We start from the raw sequence: 21,051 nt of genomic DNA, 5'->3' as shown, positions 1-21,051 counted from the left end.
TTTAATTATTCTATTAACAATTTTTATTAAAAGATTGATAATATAAAATATTAATTAATATTATACAGTTAATATATTTAATTGGACACTAACTAATTATATTTATGAAAATTGATTAATTTAGTTGTTAGGTCATATTTAAAATAGGGTTTATGCAATTAAAAAATGGCTAAATTAATAAATTTTTATAAACACATTTAATCGATATTCAATTACACATGTTAGATATTATATATATTGTCAATTAACATTTCATAATATCAACTATTAACAAAAAATATTAATATTATGACTGAACAAATATGATTAATTTTTAATTTTTAATGAACTAATTTAATTAAAAAAATTCTTTTTAAAAATAAATTTAAAAACGAATTCATCTTTCAAAAACTAATTTAATTTAATTATTAACCCTTCGAATAATATAATGAGAATTTGGTATTTGTCTATTTACACGAAAGTACATTTAGAATGATTAAACCATCCATCAATCATGATAGTATATTTAGTTTGTTTTTAAATTGGATTTTTAGAATATTTTTTTCTCAAACTTTTCTAATATTTCCCATTTAATTAACTCGGCATTTTTTACTGAGTGATACTAAATTAATAATTTATTATTTAACCAAGTTTTCAACAAAATGTTTTAAAATAATCCAAAAAAAAATTACACTCACAAGTCACAACTCAATATTTTTCTATTTTTTTCCTGTCTTCCTTATGCTACTAGATTTTTTGGTTTCACATTTTTCTCTTTTTATCCTTCTTATTTTTCTTTTTGAGAAGAAAAAACATAAAAAAATATAAAAAAAAAATTCGTGTGGTTATTTTAAAAAATGTTGATATTTTTCTTAAAAAAGTTATTTTTTCAAAAAGTTTCTGTACTTGTAATAAGAATTTTTATGTTTTGTTTTATAAATTTTAAAGTTAAAATTTAATTAAAAAAACTTATTCACCTAATTTTTTTAAAAACAGAATCGAGATACTAGAATAATATAATGGATTATATTAAATAATTAATAATTTTTTTAAACAACATAAATAATAAACTTTAAAATAAATTTAATTAAAATAAAATATATTATATTTTAAATTATCTATCTAAATTTTAATATTAAAATAATTATTTATATACTTAGTAAATTAAATATCCAATTATTATTAATTATACATGAATAAATTGAATCAATAATCATTCAATTAAAAATAATAAACATAATTATTTGTATACCTCCTAAATTAAACAAGTTGTTTGACTTTGACTGAACAATCTCTCTCAAAAAATAATAATGGGATTAATGGCTGCTTAACCTTCGGATAAGCACGTGGATATTAGCTTGTCAGTGCCAACTAGATGCTTTATCGGTTTATTAACTTTTGTTTACTTTCCTTAACTTCTTAAGAGAAGAAGCCAGGAAGGAAGGGGCCACCAGCTAGGGTATATTATAAATTTATAATGCCTTAATGAACTAATTTGTTTAAAATCCATTTACATATTAGTTGATTTCCCATCATAAGGGAACAAAATAGTGAATTCTAAAATTATAAATCAATTTGTTTTGTTAAAGCGAACCTTATCCGACAATGTGTATCGTAAGATAACTAAAAAATATATATATTTTAAATTAATTTTAATATTATATTATATTAATTATAAATTTATTATTTTATTTTTAATTATATTTATTGAATTAGAAAATAGATCAAAGAAATATGAAATTAAAATTTATGAACAAATTTAAATTTAAACATGGTTATTAATTTTTTTGTAATAAATATTTTTTTCTTCTTTATAAGTTAGTGAATCATAATTTTTTGACATAAAATTTATCAAGATCCAGACTTGACCCGGTTTTAATATGGCTCGAAAGTAGTGTGATTTCACCAAATTTGTTTACAAAAATAGGATAGTGACGTGTTTGACAGAAAAAATATGGACAAAGACAATATATCCAGAAACATTAACAAGTAACACAACTTATTTTTTATTTTTTTTTTCATTATTCTTATTAATTTTTCATAATTATATAAATTAAATTTTCATAATTTGTTTTAGTTTATCACCAAACAGAATACAAGAACACAAAATTTTGTATCTCTGTCCATCAATGTTTTATCTTGTCTTATTCTCAAAAACAAACGCAACCTTAATATCGAATCTGAATTAAGACGAACCCGATTTTATCTGACCCATGTACCCCTACTTGTTACAATTATAAAATAACATAAAAAACTTTTTTCATATATAATTTTTAAATAAATTATTTATATTAATCGAACATATACAAATTTAGAATTTAAATCTTCTAAAATGTAAAAATAGATAAAGAGAGAAGAAGTTAATTTCTATTGAATTTGTCACTTCCATTACATGTGAGTTTCTAGTTCCTACTATCTTAATTTAATAACTAGAACATAACTCGAGCGAGTATGGACTCAAATAAATAATAATAGCGATTAATAAATATTATAAAATAATTTTAAGTACATAATTATAAATATGAATAGAAAAATATTTTTTCTAAATAATAAAAGTTTAATCACATGAAAATATCATTGTAAATCTATAAAAAAATTTAAGATCTTATAATTATTTATATAATGTCAAAGATTATTTTTACTAAAAATATTATATATATAAAAAAATTAATTTTTTATGTATTTTCATATAAATACTTATGTCGTTTCATTTTTAATATGTGTTTTATATTTTAATATATATTTTATGTAAATAACTGTTTTTTGTATGTAAACGTTATATCTTATTTAATTTTTTGTTCAAAAATTAAAATTTCATATGTGTATATTATCAACTATTGTGATAAGTACAAATAAGAGGCATTTTCATTGAATAGAATTAAAATATAAATATTAAAATAAAATAACATTAAAGACCACTTGAATCAATTCAAAAATTAGCTTTTTAAACTAGTAGTTACTACTTCTAATGATTTATTAAATGTGAATTGATTTTTTAAATGTCTTTACGAACAATTTTAATATAATATGTTTTCATTACTTAACATGCAATGCTTTATATTGTTAATTTTTTTAATTGAATAATTTAAAAGGCAATTAACATTCATAAAAAAAATTAGTTGTAAGGATGATATTACTAATTATTGTAAAAATTGTTATAAAATATGAATTGAATAATTAAGAGAGAATTATCATTGTTAAAAGAAAATTTTAGTAGAATAAATCACCTTGTTAATTATTGTGAAACCACTACAAAAATTAATAGAGGGTGAAATAAGATATATATATCCTTGATTTCACAATAAAATAACATTTACCATAATATACTTACATAACAAAGTTATAAACAATTATGTATTATCACTTGAATTTAAAATGATCTTAATATCAATATTTATAAATTATAAATAAATTATTAACCTCTCACTTTATTACTTCATCAAGTTATTCATTTAAGATCTTGAAATCCAAAATTTTATATATCTTTTAATGTTTATCCTCACCGTAACTCTCGCTATACTAACTTCTGGCTGCGCCTACGCTCCAATTAATTACTTGTTTTTCTGAAAAAATTACTTGAATATATACCAGACATAGACAAAATTAATTTTTATCATACTATTAGCATTTTATTGTATTATATTATAGAATTTATTATAATACAATTTTGTTTAATATAAATATAGTATTTTAACGAATTATAACTCAAATGACATAGTCTTTCCGTACTCATCAGTAACTATCAAACAAAAAACTCTTCTATATTAGTTTAGTTATCTAAAAGATAATATATACATAATGCTCTGCAGTAAACATTAAGACTGATGCAAGGCCAAAATAAAAAGCAAAAGAAAATAATACAAGAACTTTCCTAAAGAAATATCTACCGGAGTCCTACAAACTTGCTATTTCTAAAACTAAAATTCTAAATTATCTGGCATGTACCTATGTCGCTTTACAAGTCAATAAGTCCAAAAGCTTGATCCAATTTTTGGAGTTTAACCATTAGTATGTCACCATAAGCACTATTTTGCTCGACACCCACATAACTTGTAGTCCTCAAAACCTGAAAGGCAATGAGAAAATTTGTAAAAGCCGTTAGTTTTGAGGCATAATCAGGTCACTGCAGTCTTGCTTTCAAAGCAAGAAAACTATCAAGAATCAACTGATTAATTTCAGTCTGTTTTTTCTTCTACCAACCCAGCTTGTTTAAGTAATACTACTAAATAACCAACTGGTGATTTCGTCGTCGTTGTTGCTACCCTCAACAATGACAACGAAAGAGCAAAATGGCAAACATAAGTTTTCAGCATCATTAGATTTTATAATCCAGTTTGGTATGACAGCATCTCCCTCACTCAGGTTACAAACGTTCACAACCACCAACACCAACACCAGCCAAATTGAACCCTAAGGTTCCATTTTTTACTACTATTATTATACATTAAATAGCTATGTTTAAAACAGAGCTTCTGCATGTCGAGCACATTTAAAGTGAGCTCCATGACCATGCATAACTACTCGTTCTTTGTTTTATAGATAAATTTTGAATATTATAAATGAATGAGTGGCTATGCATGTTTCTAGGGAAAAAAGACAGTCCACAAGCATCCCACGGTAATGCATGGTCCGAAGAAGGGATTCACCCAAAGGGTGTAATACTCAGCCTAAACTAATAATTACACCAGTGGCTTCCATTCTACGGCTTCAACCCGTGACCTTGAAGTCACGTGGAGACAACTCAACCATTTCTAAGAGTACACACTAAATGTGCTCCAGGAGCATACGACAGCATCCGCCATCTATAGAACCAAAAGATTATTAAACATATGAATCCACATTTTTTACTGCTAACAGAATGTCTTCTAAGCATGGATATCATCTTAGAACCAAGAATGCACATACCAGTAATTCATAAAAGAGCCTTGCGCATTCTTTCCTCACGCGTCCTTCCAAAACTTGTGAAAAATTCACAACTTGCTCGTGTGTCTGTTTCCTTAGGCCCAGATAACTCCGGTGCAAGTACCTCGCAACTCTCCTGTGCATTATGAAAGAAACCAGTCATAAACTAACCTTGCAGTGTTTTGTTGACATTCAAAGAGCCAACAACCATCTCACCTGGTTCGATCAGACCACCCAGCTACTGTATGAAAAGATTAAGGAAACCATGTAATATTAGGAAGAAAATAGTTTTTAAAAAATTATGATGAATTGTAAATGAAGATTTTGAAGAGTGCTCACACAAGTTTGAATTCTCCGTTTCACATGAATTTATCACCTGAGACAAACATAGTACACATGGGCACATCATATTAGTCACATTGTGTGCGCGCATGAATGCGTGTATATAATCAGAGATCATGACATTACCATCATGCGCATGAATCATCATATTAAGATCTTCATCCCTTATCAAAATTTGCTTGCTAAGTTTTCATATCCACATTAAAATGCTTTATGGTTTTTCTTGGGGTAAGTTGTGAAGAAAATTAGGGATCTATAATATTGCAGACAAAAGTAGTAATATTACTCTCAGTACAATTAACAGAAGTACAGTACTTTTGAGGCATAGTCATTCTTTACCTCTTCCATCAGATTGAGTTCATCGTCCCTTCTCAAAGGTTGCTCTCTATCTCTAGTTCCATGTGGAATTGAAGGTTCTAAATTATCAGTGTGTTGAATTTCATTTCTCTCCAGTTGCTCAATTGGTCTAAGTTTTGTCTTTTGGAACTGAGGAGGCGTTCTCGGTGCAGTTTCTATCTGCTCTGGACTGCCAATATTTTCTGAGACATCTAACCTCGCTGGAATTTCCAAAATTTGAAGGGGAACTGGGCGCTGACAAGGGGTTTGTGGAGCTATTGCTGTATGCACTGGATCTCCAACAGTTTGAGAGTTTGATACATCTAAGTTCTCTTGATTTTCCACAATTTTGAGGGAACTTGATATTTTGCTTTTAGAGAATAAGGAGCAAAGATCTAAGGAAGAACCTGCGGGGAAAAAAAAAAAAAAAGAAAACGAAGATTAGTAAGATTGCAGAATTTATGAATCCCTTACTACCCAAAACTATAAATAACAAAAATCCTTACAAGGAAATAGAGGTCTGTGGAATCCATCACAAAGATTGGATATGCGAGATTCTCTCTGCACAGACAATAAAGTACGGCGGAATTTTCTGCGGTTAGCAATTAAGTCACTTGTATCATAGAGACTTTTTTTAAGTACCCTGAAATCCAAGAGTTCAAAGTATCACTTTGCTGAGGACAACAGTACAACACAAGGACTTGAAAGTCAAAAACTGAACTGAATTGACATTATAAGATGAGTGGAATGGCTGCTATTTATTTCAAATAGAAGGTAAAAAAACAAATATAACTTGGTGCAAATAAACGGATCATATATAGGATATTGCAGATTATAACAGATTCTAAAAGCCTATATAGATTCTATGAAGACTATATAACAGTCAGATTATACCATCGATCTGGTGATGATAAAAGTTAATTAATTAGTAAAATGTTGGTAATAGTTTCAAATCTTAGATACTTGACAAGTCTATCATTTTGAATCACTCTTGTTCATAATGAAGGGTAAGTACCAGTTGAGATGTGTATCTATACATTTGCAAGACAGTTAATACGTATGAATGACTACGATAGAATAGTCAAAAATAATTGTGTCTAGATATTGCTTATAACTATTAGCACTCACTCATTAGGCACCACTATCATTCCATCAATAACAATTTTTCTTTTCCTTGAAAAGGATGCACGCTCCCTTAAAGCCGGTGTCGAAATATGCATAAACTCTGGTGAAGTAGCTCCTGTCAAAAACGAATTTTAAATAGCAAAGCAAAATTTATATGAAGGAAATGTAACTACATGTCAAAAATGAAAAGGACAAAATGAAGTATGATGGTCTTTTATACCTTGTTTTTGTTTTCTAACTGAACTACCTTGAAGCTTAGACTGAGGTGTTGCATCAAGATTTTTTGACTCCGCTGAAATAACCTTAAGCTTTTCACATTCAAGTAAAACCTTTACTTGACACATAAATTTGCTCTCTTTCTCATGCTCTTCAACAGATCTTTTAGTGTTTTCTTCAAGGTTTTTCTCCGCAACAGAAGATTTACTGTGGTCCATGCAAAAATCTATCTGATGGGATTTATCTTCTTGGGGCATTTTTGTATTTTCTTGAAAATTTCTTATTTCATGAACTTCAGTACTTTCTTTATGCATTTGGCACAATGAGCTTGATGTCTCCAGAACCATACTTTGTTCTTCATCAACTTGATGAGATTCATTAAGTGCTTCAACAGATAGCGCAGGTTCCTTTACTCTCCCAGAAAATATACTGGCATCCACCCATTCATCTCTAGATATTCTACTTCTTTCTTCAGGTAATTTGTCCTCGCATGATGCAGCTTCATGAATTGCCAGAATTTCATTAATTTGTTGATCTTGACCAAATAAGTCAACAGGTTCTTTTTCTACTCCTTCAGCTAACAAAACCATGTCAAAGTTCATTGGCTCACCCACATGGACTATGCTCGTTTCAGATATATTCTTGTCCTCCATTAAATTAGTAGGACTATTTGGCAGCAAAAATTCATATTCCACGTCCATCTCATGTGATTCACAAAAACTGCAAGATATTACAAAACTAAATTTCAGTGAAGAAGGTACCATGCAATGATTCTAAAATATTTCCCCTGGCAACTTATGTTGAAATGAAAATTAATATTCTAAATATTTGACAAACGTACTCTTCCAACATAGCATGATCATCAATGCAGATATTTTGACAAAGATCAAACTTCTCAAACTGCAAATCAGAAAAACTAAGATGAATAAGAGGTGCAGAGGTAAGAACAAATAAAACTGTTTACATAGTGTAAGAAGTTAATGAATCCATACCATCTAGAACACGAGAATATCCATATCCAAAAGGTCAATAACTTTTTAAAGCAATGATAAAAAATTTTCACTGCAACTAATTTTTATACCAGTATTAATAGAAATGACATAATAATTAAATAAATAAGTGCACTTTACCGTGTTATTGTTGAATTCATAAAGAGTAAGAGGAGGAAAAGTGAAATAATATCTATGATCAAATAGGTTGCCTGTGTAAAGACATCTATCAGCGCTATACATAGTGCAATGGGAAATTAAACACAATTTACAGTTTCAATAACAATAAGATGTACTTAATTTCTTATAACTCTGTTCCAAATAGGACTCAATGTTATGTTTCATAACCAACATGAAATTCTCATATTATACTAAAAAATGGAGTGGCTATTTGTATTAGGGAACTCGACAGAGGAAAAAGTGACAAGATAGGTCACAAAGGAAAGTACAGATGATACCATGTTGAATATGGACACCCAACAGTACTATATATAATGCAATAGGATAAAATAAAATTTACATTTTCAAAAACTCAACGAATTCCTATTACTCTCGTTCAAATGGCATGATTTTATACTATTTTCAATGCAATATTCCTATTATTCCCAATACTGTACTCATCAAATGGCTTAACACACTAGTCACCATGAATCACAAAATCAGTTCTAACACACTAGTCACAAAATCACAAATGGCTTACCATTTATTATTTTCTCTCTTCCTTTCTCCTTCTTACTTCACTGAAATTAATAGTTAAGATCTCTCCAGGAGCTTTGGAGCACAAAGCATTTAATCCATGGAGGATGAAAGAATGCCTTGTTACACAAGAATCCCTTGGCATTAAGAATAGAAAAACATAAACTGAAGTCCATAAACATCTAGCAAAGCAACTCAAAAATGCTGGATAAGTTCGGAAAGAAAAATTCACAAGAAAACCGTCAGAATGGACATCAACATACAGAGGTAGTATTCTTAGCGGATTGATTCAGATACTACTTGTAATAGAAAAGTGTTCCTAAGTTAGTATTTGGTTGGTGTCCAGATCTGCCAGAGACATGGTTACACACATCCACAGTTTGTTTTGTTGATACACAAGGCTTTTCGAGACCGGGGAGTACACAAATGGACACAAATACAGAAAATTTGTGTACCACCTTTGTAAGGTTTCTAGGTATAAGCCAACCCAGATCAAGATGCAGTTAGCAGATTGAGGAGAAGATGAGAATAGGGGAAGAAATGGAGAAAGAGAGGGTTGCTTGAGAGTGAAGAAACAATATTATTGATTGTATGAATAAATCTCACTCATGTTGTTTACAATACAGCTATATATACTCCTTACACACACCCTTTAAGCAGTGAACATAACTACCTCTCTCAACTACTTACTCCTGACAACCTTAAAGATAAGACACTAAGACACAGACATGAGTTCTTTTCCACGTTTGTCCTTGACTAATTTTTAAAATTTAAATTTACCCAACCTTTCTTCTTCCGCCATTCTCTTCTCTTCTCTCTTCTCTCTTCCTTCAGCATTCCTCCTCCACTCTCTTGCTCCTGTCTTCTTCCCTTCCCTTTTCCCTCTCTCCCTTTTTCGTTCTACCTCCTTCCTCCACCCTCCACCTTCTGCCCCCCTTCGTCCGCCTCCATCTTCTCCTCTTCCCTCTTCCTCTCCCTCTATAATCTCTCACGCCTCCAGATCTGAGACAATGCGAGCTTCCATTCGCCGTTTGTTTTTTCACCATCTTGGTCATGCTCCTGTCGCCATCGTCTCATTGCTCTGCTGATGCTAGTCTTGCTGCCGATCTTGCCGCTGCTGCTTGTGTTGCCGCTTCTTGTCATCGAAGACCTTCGCCGCCTCTGCCGTGGATCTTTGTTCTCTATATTTTCTGGTTTCATTTTTATTTTTGAAAAGAAAAAAACGTGGTCAAGAAAAGAAAGAAGAAATACTGAAACAAATTTGATAATGGATGAATCTGGGTGTTTTTTGTTGATTTTTTATGAATCTGGTTTTATATCTTCTGCTTGATTTTTATTGAATCTGGTTCCTGATATTTTTTGCTGGAGGTTGAAGGAAGTGGTGAGAGGGGGAAGTTAGGGTAGAGAGAGAAGACGACAGTAGTCTCCTTTTTACATGGACTTTTTTAAGTTTTATCTGTCTTGCCCATCTATTTTACCAAACGCAATACATAGACAAATATTTTATGTCCATCACTCAAGTGTCTGATGTCTGTGTCTGTTGTCTCTATCTACGTCTATATCTATATCTATATCTATATCTCAGGGTGAACACTAACCGAATGCAGCCTGAGTTAAAGGAAAAAGATTTACACGCAACTATAACATTTACAATGTTATACGAAACTAAATGTTGGGCAGCATAAACCTAGCTAAATATTGCAGAGATGAGAATGTTTTATAGGGAAAGTGATAACTTATCAACTCAGATAAAAAAAGTTGTGGATAAGATCAATTATAAAAATATGGTAGAAACTACCGTTACATGGTTTGTTCAACTATGGAGGAAACATATAGAAACCCCAGTAAGAAATGTAGAACAAATAGAAGGCACTATTATAGTTAAATGTAGAGAAAGAAAAAGAACTAGAAAAAACTAAAGGCAAACCATTAGGAATGACCTTGATTTATATGGTTGGTCCACAGACAGTTTTTTTCAAAGGGGAGAAAATAGTCTCATTTGATTAATGCAACTGAACCCACTTAGTTTTAATAAAGCTTTGATGAGGTAAAAGTATCAGTGAAGATCCCAAGATTTAAAAAAATAAAATAAAATAGAGAGGGAAAAAATTACTCGGTGAGGCAACAACAACAATAAGAATACAAATAATAATGTGGTGCGTAGTTCAAAAGTAGAACTATGGAACACATGGAAGACATACCTTGTCTAGAGAAAACAGCCCAAATCCCTCATTGCTACACACAACATCTGTTTCAGAACACAGCATATTACATAAACTAACATTAATCTTACTTTGACAGGAAGATTTTCAAGCAATTATAGGTACCTTTAAGAGTAATTTCCTCTTGTGAAGCAATATGGCCTCTGGAATGAACAGAAATAAAAAAATGTGCAAAATGTCAATAAAATTCTATCAACATGAAACTTGTAAAACTAATAATATCTTCCCCGCCAGCATCTTCAAGTATGTCTAGATCAAAAGCATCCAGCTCAAATCTGTCTGGTATAATAACAGACATCCGCATTGTTTCCATGGGTGCTTTGTCTTTTGTTTTGATCACGAACTTATTGATTCTAACAAGCATCCCATTGCAATCATCTAACAAATATTCAGCCTTCTTTGAATATATTCTGACAACACCAAGAAGAAGATAGGCAAGCACTCTATAGGAGATAGCATTCATTTCATCCTGCAAAATCTTGTCTGCAGAAAGTTAAAAAATACCAAAAAACAAAAACTGAAGTCAGCTACATAACATACTCCCAGATTCCGCAAGACAGTTTATTTCAGCACTTAGAAATTCATAAAAATTATTTCAATAAGCACTAAGCCATGTGGCAAACCTCAGGTTTAATTAGATGAAAATAATCATTTTGAAAGGCAAATAAAATAAAAGAAATCAATATACATTGCAGTCAAGACTTGAGAAAAATTAAAATCTTAATATTTCAGTTACATCACATCATTGTCCCTTGGCCCCAGGACCATTCCAATAGGCAAAAAGAGTGTCCTGGGAATCAGAGTTGAAAATATAGCCTCACAACCAATAGGAGTATAAGAAGTCCATCATCCAAGATAATCAACAACCAGTAGAAACAATAGAATAGAAGATCTGACAGTAGATTATTCATTGAAAACAGAAAATACATAGTGGAGAAAGGTCACATACTATCTAACCTAAATTCCTGACTCGTATAATAAGGATGCTAGGTTCAAGCAAAAGGATCACACAAGTTATATAATATTAAAATATCAATTAGGATACAGCATTGAAATAAAATTGAATTAAACATACACAAACAGTTTAGGAAAGCACTCAACCAGTGAAAATAACAACTAGGGCAGTTAAGTGTCATGAACAAGAACTATTCTTAACAAACAAGTACTTGTTTGCATCCGATTGTTAAGCTTGCTTTCACTGAGAAATTTGATTTTCTTTTTCTCTATTTGGAAACAGTTAGTCAAATCATTAACACTTCAACAGCCAAGGAAATATATTCAGTTTGATGTGATGAGGTAAAAATTAATGGACAAGGTATCAGATTTCACACCGTTTGCACCTGGAATTGTTTGAGTGCAAGATCCACCTTATCTTGGCATCTTTGAACAACATAAGCATTCACATTTGTGAGTCCCAACCAACAAATTGTTTCACACCATACGTGTGTAAAAATCAGGTCACTGCAACATGCTTTCCTTTTGCAAATAAAACTTTAAGTTGTAACCAATTTTAACATACTGCTAAGTTGCTAACAATAAAATCTAAAAGTTATAAACCAATGGGAAAAATAAAATAAAATAATTTATAAAAACAAAATAAAAAACCTGTATGATAGGTAATCAGGGGAAGGAAAAGGAAATGTGCTCCCTCTTTTGGCAGCTTAAAACTATAAGAAATAAAAAAGAAAACAAACCAAGGAGGATCTATTCCTCCTGAAAAGACTATTTTAGTTTCCCCCCAAATTTGAGGTCTATTGGAGAACAAAAAATTACAACTTAGAGAAACTATATCCTTCTGTCCCAAATTCCCAATATTTATAAACCAACAAGATTAAAAAAAATGTTTTAATTTCATTCCCTTTAATAACCCAAATAATGGAGCAGGTAACTTTGTTATACTCCTCCCCTCCCTTTCCACGGTCCATTTTCAGTCTTCATATGAGTTTCTTCATATTTTACCATAACAACTCAACGATTTCACCTAAAGGGGCAAGACATTCTGTTATACCAGGCTACGTTTTGTTAGGTTAGTGTCTGAGAGTCATGGAGGTAGATGTTTGGTAGCAGTGTAGCATTGAGACAGAGATGGATGGACTGAAGTTTATTGTCAGAGTAAGACTTAGCTAGCATTCGTGAAGCAAGAGGGGCCATGAATGTGCAACAACTTGATTTTAATGTGTGTCTATATTTTGGTTGAAACTTGGCTCCAAAGAACTTGTTAACTCTAATGTATCTCTCTGTCTTCAGTGCCACAGTCTCAGTGTCCTATCTCACCCTATTTCTCTCGTTCCAAACGCATCTCCAAAGATCAAACAGTAAACGAACACAAGTAAAATGATTCAGTACCACAACCATACACAAATTTCTTTGTCCAGCATAACAATCTCACCAATTTTGCAACAAACCCTATCTAGAAACAGCTCCTCTGTGACCAATTTCCCAAATTACTTACATACACACGAAAATTACACACGAAAATAAACACGCAAACAAACACATACAAAAATGTGTAAACACACTCTTACCTGCCACCATTTTTTGTGCGGAAAAAGAATAGAAACAAGAATTAGGATTATTCTTAGCTAAGAGTAAGGGAACAAAAGAAAAAATCAAAGGAAGATACAAGCACTGAAGAAATGAAACCATGTTTAAAAGCTTCGGGTTTTCCGAGCTTAGGAAAATTTTAGAAAAGGTTTCTCCTTGATTTCTGGAAGGGGTTGGAAGAGCAGAAAGAAAGAGAAGAAGAAGAAGAAGACTAACCAACAGAGGAAGGAATGTGAGTCTGAAGGATTTGAGCTTTCTTGAGGTGCTTGAAACAGTAAGCTGCAACCCACAAAGGGCCTTTACTTGAGCTGAGGAACCTTGAGTATGACATTCTCTCTCTCTCTCTCTCTCTCTCTCTCTCTTTCTTCTCGCTGTTTTCGGTGGTGTGTCTGAGTTTTCTGCTACCATGTACGAAATATCAGAGAAGGAAGGAGCTGTTAAAACTTTAAAACAGTGCTCGCTCACACTACAGTGCCTCCCAAGATTCAGACAAATTAATATAAAAATCTAAACCACTGCAAAAATTACAACAATCAGTTATTATATATTTATACATGAATATATATTATTTAAATTATTTTTAATATATATTTATTTCTTAATATTTATTTTAGATAAATGATTAATTTAATAATTATTTTATATATATATCAAATATAATTGTAATTAATAAGAATAATAAATGACAATATTCGTCAATAAATTATAGTTCAAATGACTTAATTTTTCTATATTCACTTATAGGTTATGGGTTTGAGTTTTTTTATCTTTGGCTAAAAAAAAAACATAACAATACTCACTTATCTCTTTTATTTATAAAATGCATGCTTTTTGTTTAATTATTTTGATCATTTTTATAATTTTATTAAATTTTAATTAAATTTTTAATTGAATCTTTGCATAAGATAAAAAATTTTACTTAAGTCTTTTATGATTTTTTTGTTAAAGAATACTTTTTTTAAAATATAAAAATTAANAAATTAGTAAATTTTTCAGAAAAATAACAATAAATAAAGATATAATTACAAATATTTATCTAATACAAAAATTCAATTACAAAATTTTAAACTATAAAAATCTAATTGAAAAATTTGTAAAATTATATAGACTAATAAAATAATTAAATATACTTTTTTACAAAATTAAAATAACATATAATTTAATTCATTTTACCAAAATACCATAATTATTATAATATTATAGATTATTAATAACTATTTAGTTGATTTAAATAATAATATTAATATAAAATACATAATTTAAATATATATTTATGTAATTAATCTTATTTATTTTTATTATTTTATCACATTTTATAAAATATTTAATTTGAATTTTTATATATTTCCTAATTAATAATAAAAATATTAAAATAAAAATTTTATCGCAATAAACTATAAAATATATACAAAATTTTTAATTAAATATTTTTATAAAAATTTAAAATATTTTATATTATGTGATAAAATTAAAATGAAATAAAATTTATTACATTAATAATCATGACATATATTTATAATATGTTAGATAATAGTAAATAGATTCCTAACTTTTTAATTCAAAGACACATAAGTCTGTGACTAATTGAAAATACAAAATCATTTCTGACCTTCTAAAATATGAAATCTTTAATTCCTTCTGTTCAAAATATATAAAGATAAATTGGTCTCGAGTGTGTTTGTTTGAGGTGAAAATGGGAGGAAGAAAAAGAAAGAGAAAGAAATAGGAAGGAAAATAGTTATTTCCCTTGTTTGGTTGAGGAGAGAAATGAGAGAGGAAGAAAAATGGATGAAAAAATATTAGTGGGATCCATCAATTTTTTTTTCTCCAACAATGGAAAGAAAATTAAGAGAAAATTAAATTTCTCTCTCTACTTTCAATATTACCTCTTTACTTTTTTCTATATAATTTATAATATAAGAGTAAAATTGTCTTTTTATGATATTTCTTTTTTTCTTATTTTTTTCATCAAAACACATCTAAAAAAAATAAAAATTTACTCAATTTCTTTTCTTTTCTTTCTTTCCTTTCTATTTTCTTCTTCTCTATTTCTTTCCTGAGGTGAAAATAGGAAGAAGAAAAAAGAAGGGAAAGAAATAGAAAGGAAAATAGTTATTTTTTTTTATTTGGTTGAGGAGAGAAATGGGAGAAGAAGGAAAATGAATGGAAAAATATTGGTGGGACCTACCAATTTTTTTTCCCTCCAACAATAATGGAGAGAAAATGGAGAGAAAATTAAATCTCTCTCTCTACTTCCAATATTACCCATTTACTTTTTTCTATAACATTTCTTTCTTTTTTATTTTCCTTTCATCCAAACACTTCTAAAGAAAATAAAAATCTACTCTATTTCCTTCCTTTCAACCAAACATAGATGTCTCGTATTTTAAAAAACAAAAAATATTTTGTATTTTTAGTTAGTCAAAAATTTATTTATCTTCGAAATAAAAAGTTATTTATAGTTTATTCTAGATAATATTGGTGCTCTATTAGACTAGTACTAGTAGCCTAGGGAAAGTGAGAAACATATTTGAGTAATGAGTATTAAGGTAAATCTGGTAAAACTTGCAGTGTTGGAGGTGTGACCTTAAAACGAAGTAAACACAGGCTACACAGCACATGCAATCATCATCTGTAAGCCAACACGTCCTAAAAGAAATGAAATAAAACAAAAGGATGTACAACTGCTAGAGATTAAAATCTCTACAATAATAAAGAGCAGCTAAAATACTTCGAGAAGAAGTATTAAACTATTAATTCAAAACATCTATACATCCTAAACAACCCCCCTCCACAATGCTATACTTATGAGATGGATCCCTTAACAAAATAAACCTCTTTCGTTACAAGTTTTATACCTCTGACCCAAAGCTCAGCAACTTCTAAACCCCCATCACATACAAAATGCACTTCCTTGTTCTTGTTCGTGAGCACTCTAAACATTCCAGGTTCATCTGCATCACCTTTCTTGTACCTGTTTCTACGTAATGTCGAACTTGCCCCTAACTCTGCCTCACGGCAGATCACGTTTCTGCTGCTTGATTTCCCCCAACAAAGAACACCTGCAGATCCTAACATCCTTATTTGTTTCCCATGTGGGGAGCCCTTCCCGCATTTTGTGTGCTTCAATACATAGGAGCCATGTAGCACCAGTTTTCGCGCTAATTCGTCTAGAATAACGGCCTGTGCTTCATTTTTAGCCCCTCCTGAAGATTTCCTTGCAAATAGAAGTGGAGTTTCCCCTCTAGAATTCTTAGCATTGCAATGAGCACCGCATGAAATCAGAAGTTTGCAAATGGATGCATGGCCTTCCCTTGCTGCTAACATAAGAGGAGTGTAGTCCTCCCCATCAGGGGCATTCACATCATAGCCTTTGTTTGTGAGCAATTTGACAGCATCCAAGTCTCCACGACGAGCTGCACAATGTAAAGCGTAGAAGCCACAGGCATTGCGATTGCCCTTTTCAATTGCAAATTCAAGCATGACCTGTTCAAATAGATCACAGTTCTGATTCAGTTTAGATAGAGTTATTGCTGTTTCACCATATTTATTGCATAACTTCACATCAGCACCAGCATATACAAGCAACCGAAATGATTCAGCATGGCCATTTAGAGCAGTAACCATAACTGCAGAGAAGCCTCTCTCATCTTGATAGTCAAGATCAAACTCTCCAGATTCAACTAGAGTTTTCAGTGCTTCCGCATCCCCAGCTTGAGCTGTGAACAATAACGGCGAAAACACAGAAATATTGCCGGATTTTGGTATCTTGCCTTTTCGGATTGTATCCAACAATGCCTGTTGAAAACCATGTGACCACTTGTTTGCCTCTGCAATTGAACATGCAGATTGACCAGAAACATTCACCAAACCAAAATCAGCACCTGCCCTTGTTAGTACTTTGAGACACTCCTCTTGTTTATATTTTGCACAGATTATCAAAGCTGTGTCACCTGAGTCTGTTATTGAGTTCAAATCACAACCAAAATCAATAAGGCATTGAATGATTGTTGGAAAGCCAAGTCGGGATGCCATGTGTAAAGGAAGGAACTCAGCCTTGTTGGTTGTTTTGACTGGAGATTCCACGCTATCACCGAATTCTAAGAGTGCTCTGACGGCTTCATCATTGCCACAAAGGACGGCATGGTGCAGAAGGGTTCTTCCATGGTGAGGATTCTTGGAGGAGATATGTTGTAGGATCAACCGCAATATGGCACCACTCCTTTCAAAATACTCAACTGCACACCAGGCAATGTCATATGGTTCTCCCAGACCAGCACCAACACGAAGCTCTTCACCAGTTGAAATGTCCCATGACCATGCTCCAAGCCTCACCTCAGAATCTATCCTAGCACCATTCTGTAGTTAAGTTTAAGAAAGGACTTAGTGAAGTTCATTTCACATTTAGGATCAAATCTTGATATTGAAAGATAAATCCAATTAGGAAATCGGTAAAGTGAAATAATCGAATGTTAAAAATTTAACCATAGAAATCATTTTTTTCCTATGTCTAAAAACCAACATAATTTTCAGTATTAAAATTACTGGCAACTTGTTGGATACTCGATGCCCATCAAATCGTATTTTTTATTGATAAAAATACATTTATATTGATTTTGGTTTCAGTATATTTTTTAATTCAATTTTTTTTTTCAATATATCAAATAAAAAATGAAATGGACATGCAACAATAATTTAAGTCTGCGGAAGAAAGAAATATAACCAGTAAAGTAGTTATAGATGATAAAGGGTAAAAATTTGGACACCAAACTCAGTTTGGTATCCTCGTTATATATTGTTTATTTGTAGATATAGATACATAAATATTGATGCAAGTGTTGATATGCTTTCTGTGTCTCACCTGCTTGATTTAAAATAATACATATGTGAAATGCAGGCAGGAGCATTTAGATTTCCCAATCCATGAAGTGATATTTTCCACCCTTGACAAGCCAAAGCTTTTAAGCCAGGTGTGTTTGAAAAGTTTACCTTGTCTTTTTATAAAGTAAAATGTATATATTTTCTTTACTTCCTCCAGCTCTCTCTTTAAAATATCCATTTAAGTTTAGCTTGGTTTTAAGTTTAGCTTCCATAGTTATATCAACTTAACCAATAACGGGAATAAAATGAAACTCTATCAAAATTAAGATATAATGCATTTCAACACTAGGAGTGGTTTATCAAGTGGTAATATAGAGCATGCTGTCATTCTAAGGCTGGACAAAATGTGTTACTAGAAGCCATGGGGTGAGGTGTTGGATCCCATTGTTTTCATAATTCACAGATAGTTTTCTTACACTAAACAGTGACAAGTGATTCTTGCAAAAGTATTCTGTCATAATCTGGATACAGTTAGTACCAAATATAATTTACTTCTAAAGGAGACCAGGTGTTGACCAAGAATACTGGTGTGAATTTTACATAAGAGATTGGAGGTGGAAATTGGGATTCCCTTTGTGTAATTGTTGTTTAATTCGGTTGATTTTTTAAGCAGGAAATTATATTTCTGTTTATGACTGGAAATTTACTTGATGTATTGCATGGTTTTTTGATGGGCACTGTTTTCTTTATGCCATCCCATGTTTCCACTCCCTTGGAAATTTTATCATTGTTGTACTCTTGAAGTTTGTTGCTTTTTTCCATTTAAATGTTATAAAGGTATCTATGCTATTGTTTATGCCTAATGTCTCTCTAATTGATTATATATAAGTATTCCATGTACATTTCTATTTCTATTTTATTCTCTGAACTGCCTTGGGGATTCAACTGTATTTTTGGTGGTGCTATCATCTGACCTTTAGTGAACACCTTGTACTGGCAATGGCATTGGTTTATACCCTAAATTGTGTAGCTGCATCTATCCTAGTTCTTAAAAAGCAAAGAACTATAGGCTGCTAAACACCTTGTACTGGCAATGGCATTGGTTTATACCCTAAATTGTGTAGCTGCATCTATCCTAGTTCTTAAAAAGCAAAGAAGTATAGGCTGCTAAACAATAGGAACTACCGGGCAGATAAGCATTAATCAAATTTAAAGGTTTGAAAAGGTCCAAGTAAAAGGTTACCTTCAGTAGCAAATCCACAACAGGGAGCTGCCTGTGAATTACAGCTGCGACAAGCGCAGTACAGTCCACATTTGCATGAAGAGAAGGCTTAAGTGACTGCAAAAGCACCCGGTCTGTTGCATTGACATCCACACCGCGCTGCCAACAGCAAAATAATCTTTATCTTTAGTTTAGCGTTTTGAAAAAAGTAGTTACAATAAACTGTACGCCTTAAGTTCCAAAAGTAATTCTTCAAGTACATAAAAGTTTTAGTTAATTTCTCCCTACAGAGAATGGACCTAAATACCAAGATTACCCAGCAGACATTATGTTAATTGGGAATCTGTTTGTTAAACTTGTTGAACTCTAAGAATGAGAGGCCAACTTCTTTAAGATAAGATGGACCAAATAATTTCAGATGCTATTGAGTACCATGAAGAAATTATTGGGTAATCTTGATTCCATGTAACATCAGGTTGTATATGGTTACAACTAATTAAAAGATGACTTTTTAACGTATAATCCAATACTTAACTCATATCTTAAAAAGCATTTTCTTATGAACAATGATAAATAAACCCATCTTTTTGGTGTTGAAATATAGAGTATAGACACTATCATCTTAACCATTAATTTTGATCATGGGACCCATAATCCAATTCTCATACAAAATGAATGGTTAAGATAATTGTCTACAATATGTGACCTCAGTCTTGGAAATATCTTAAGAAGTTTTCATTGACAATGTATATCCAGGCTGGCATGTTTGAATCATTGGCAGAACACACACCTTTATAAGCATCCTAATCACATCAACGAATCCTCTACAGCATGCGGTCACAAGAGCATGAACAGCAACGTGCGGTCTGATCAAATCAGTGCTCATGAGTAACTCAGCATACCCTGCTTGCCCATGGCAGCTTGCCTCAACAAGAGCTTCTTCACATGCTGGTTGTGATGCCCCTGCTTTCAGTAACATCTCAAGGATACTAATATGGCCTTCCTTTACTGCTGCAGTCGTTGCAAAGCCCCTGAAGAGCTTCTGGTTTACATCAGCTCCCTTACCCTGTCATTTTTTAAGAAAAAAAAATAACTAAATAAAACCAAAACTCAAGAAGGAAAGAAAAAGGTTATAGCTAAAAAGAATTTAGTTGTCAGGTGAAATACATGTTTTAACTTTTTAATGTAAGTAACAGAAGTCAATCAAACAAAACATGAAAACTTAGGGAATATAATCATGAGCCTTTGGGGGTTCAATGATGCATGATGCATCATGCAGGAATTGCATTATTGTGTAAAGAAAAATAATTGCACTATGTACAATTGTCGGAAGCAACACAACATGGGGCACATAAGATATGTTTGATGCAATGATGCTACTTACTATGCTAGTCAGGAAGAGAGAGAAAGTATTTGACTCGTCACTATTAAATTACGGTGATATATATACTTCTCTGCTTGTGCTTCTGGCATAGAACAATAGTATGTTATTCTAAAACTTTTCTTAATATTTTTAATGTCACTTTTTCTTGTGACATTTTTCATGTCTTAAAGTTATTAAGAGATAATTAATTATTTTAAAATTTAATAATTAAGAGAATATTTGTATTAAAATATTTAAAAAAAGTTTGTATGCAGCACAAAAGTTATGGTAACT

The 21,051-nt window shown here is 31.2% G+C and overlaps 2 protein-coding genes across 3 annotated transcripts; both read right to left on the bottom strand.

The window, feature by feature from the left end:
- Positions 1–3,679: 3,679 nt before the first annotated feature.
- LOC107494841 (sister chromatid cohesion 1 protein 2) lies at positions 3,680–13,766 on the bottom strand. Its single transcript, XM_052263392.1, has 13 exons — positions 13,568–13,766; positions 11,036–11,290; positions 10,913–10,951; positions 10,787–10,833; positions 7,742–7,800; positions 6,905–7,620; positions 6,688–6,799; positions 6,066–6,202; positions 5,563–5,966; positions 5,221–5,257; positions 5,098–5,122; positions 4,885–5,017; positions 3,680–4,045 (listed from the first exon to the last, which is right to left on the bottom strand). Exons 1-13 carry the CDS (start codon positions 13,680–13,682, stop codon positions 3,935–3,937), a joined length of 2,190 nt encoding a protein of 729 aa, XP_052119352.1. The 5' UTR covers positions 13,683–13,766; the 3' UTR covers positions 3,680–3,934.
- Positions 13,767–15,903: 2,137 nt separating this feature from the next.
- Positions 15,904–20,591, bottom strand: LOC107494823 (uncharacterized). 2 transcript variants are annotated; one of them, XM_052262727.1, is made up of 4 exons: positions 20,572–20,591; positions 20,185–20,460; positions 19,416–19,553; positions 15,904–17,710 (listed from the first exon to the last, which is right to left on the bottom strand). In XM_052262727.1, exons 2-4 carry the CDS (start codon positions 20,371–20,373, stop codon positions 16,157–16,159), a joined length of 1,881 nt encoding a protein of 626 aa, XP_052118687.1. In that variant the 5' UTR covers positions 20,374–20,460; positions 20,572–20,591; the 3' UTR covers positions 15,904–16,156. The 2 variants fall into 2 exon arrangements, with proteins under 2 accessions (XP_052118687.1, XP_020980805.1); XM_021125146.2 differs by having other exon boundaries at positions 20,562–20,581.
- Between the last annotated feature and the right edge of the window lie 460 nt (positions 20,592–21,051).

Source organism: Arachis duranensis, chromosome 6, assembly GCF_000817695.3.
Source record: "Arachis duranensis cultivar V14167 chromosome 6, aradu.V14167.gnm2.J7QH, whole genome shotgun sequence".
In the NCBI taxonomy this organism is placed as follows: domain Eukaryota; kingdom Viridiplantae; phylum Streptophyta; class Magnoliopsida; order Fabales; family Fabaceae; genus Arachis; species Arachis duranensis.
Note: the sequence above shows the minus strand (reverse complement) of the source record. Positions and strands in the feature narration are given on the sequence as shown.

Excerpts from the sequence above, each read along its gene's own strand:
- LOC107494841 (XM_052263392.1), bottom strand. The coding sequence starts at position 13,682 with ATGTCATACTCAAGGTTCCTCAGCTCAAGTAAAGGCCCTTTGTGGGTT. Across the intron at positions 10,952-11,035 it reads CATACTTGAAGATGCTGGCG|GAGGCCATATTGCTTCACAA; the intron begins GGGAAGATATTA and ends CTGTTCATTCCA. Across the intron at positions 10,834-10,912 it reads AGAGGAAATTACTCTTAAAG|ATGTTGTGTGTAGCAATGAG; the intron begins GTACCTATAATT and ends GTTCTGAAACAG.
- LOC107494823 (XM_052262727.1), bottom strand. The coding sequence starts at position 20,373 with ATGTTACTGAAAGCAGGGGCATCACAACCAGCATGTGAAGAAGCTCTT. Across the intron at positions 19,554-20,184 it reads TGATTAGGATGCTTATAAAG|CGCGGTGTGGATGTCAATGC; the intron begins GTGTGTGTTCTG and ends TGCTGTTGGCAG. Across the intron at positions 17,711-19,415 it reads TTGTGGATTTGCTACTGAAG|AATGGTGCTAGGATAGATTC; the intron begins GTAACCTTTTAC and ends ACTTAACTACAG.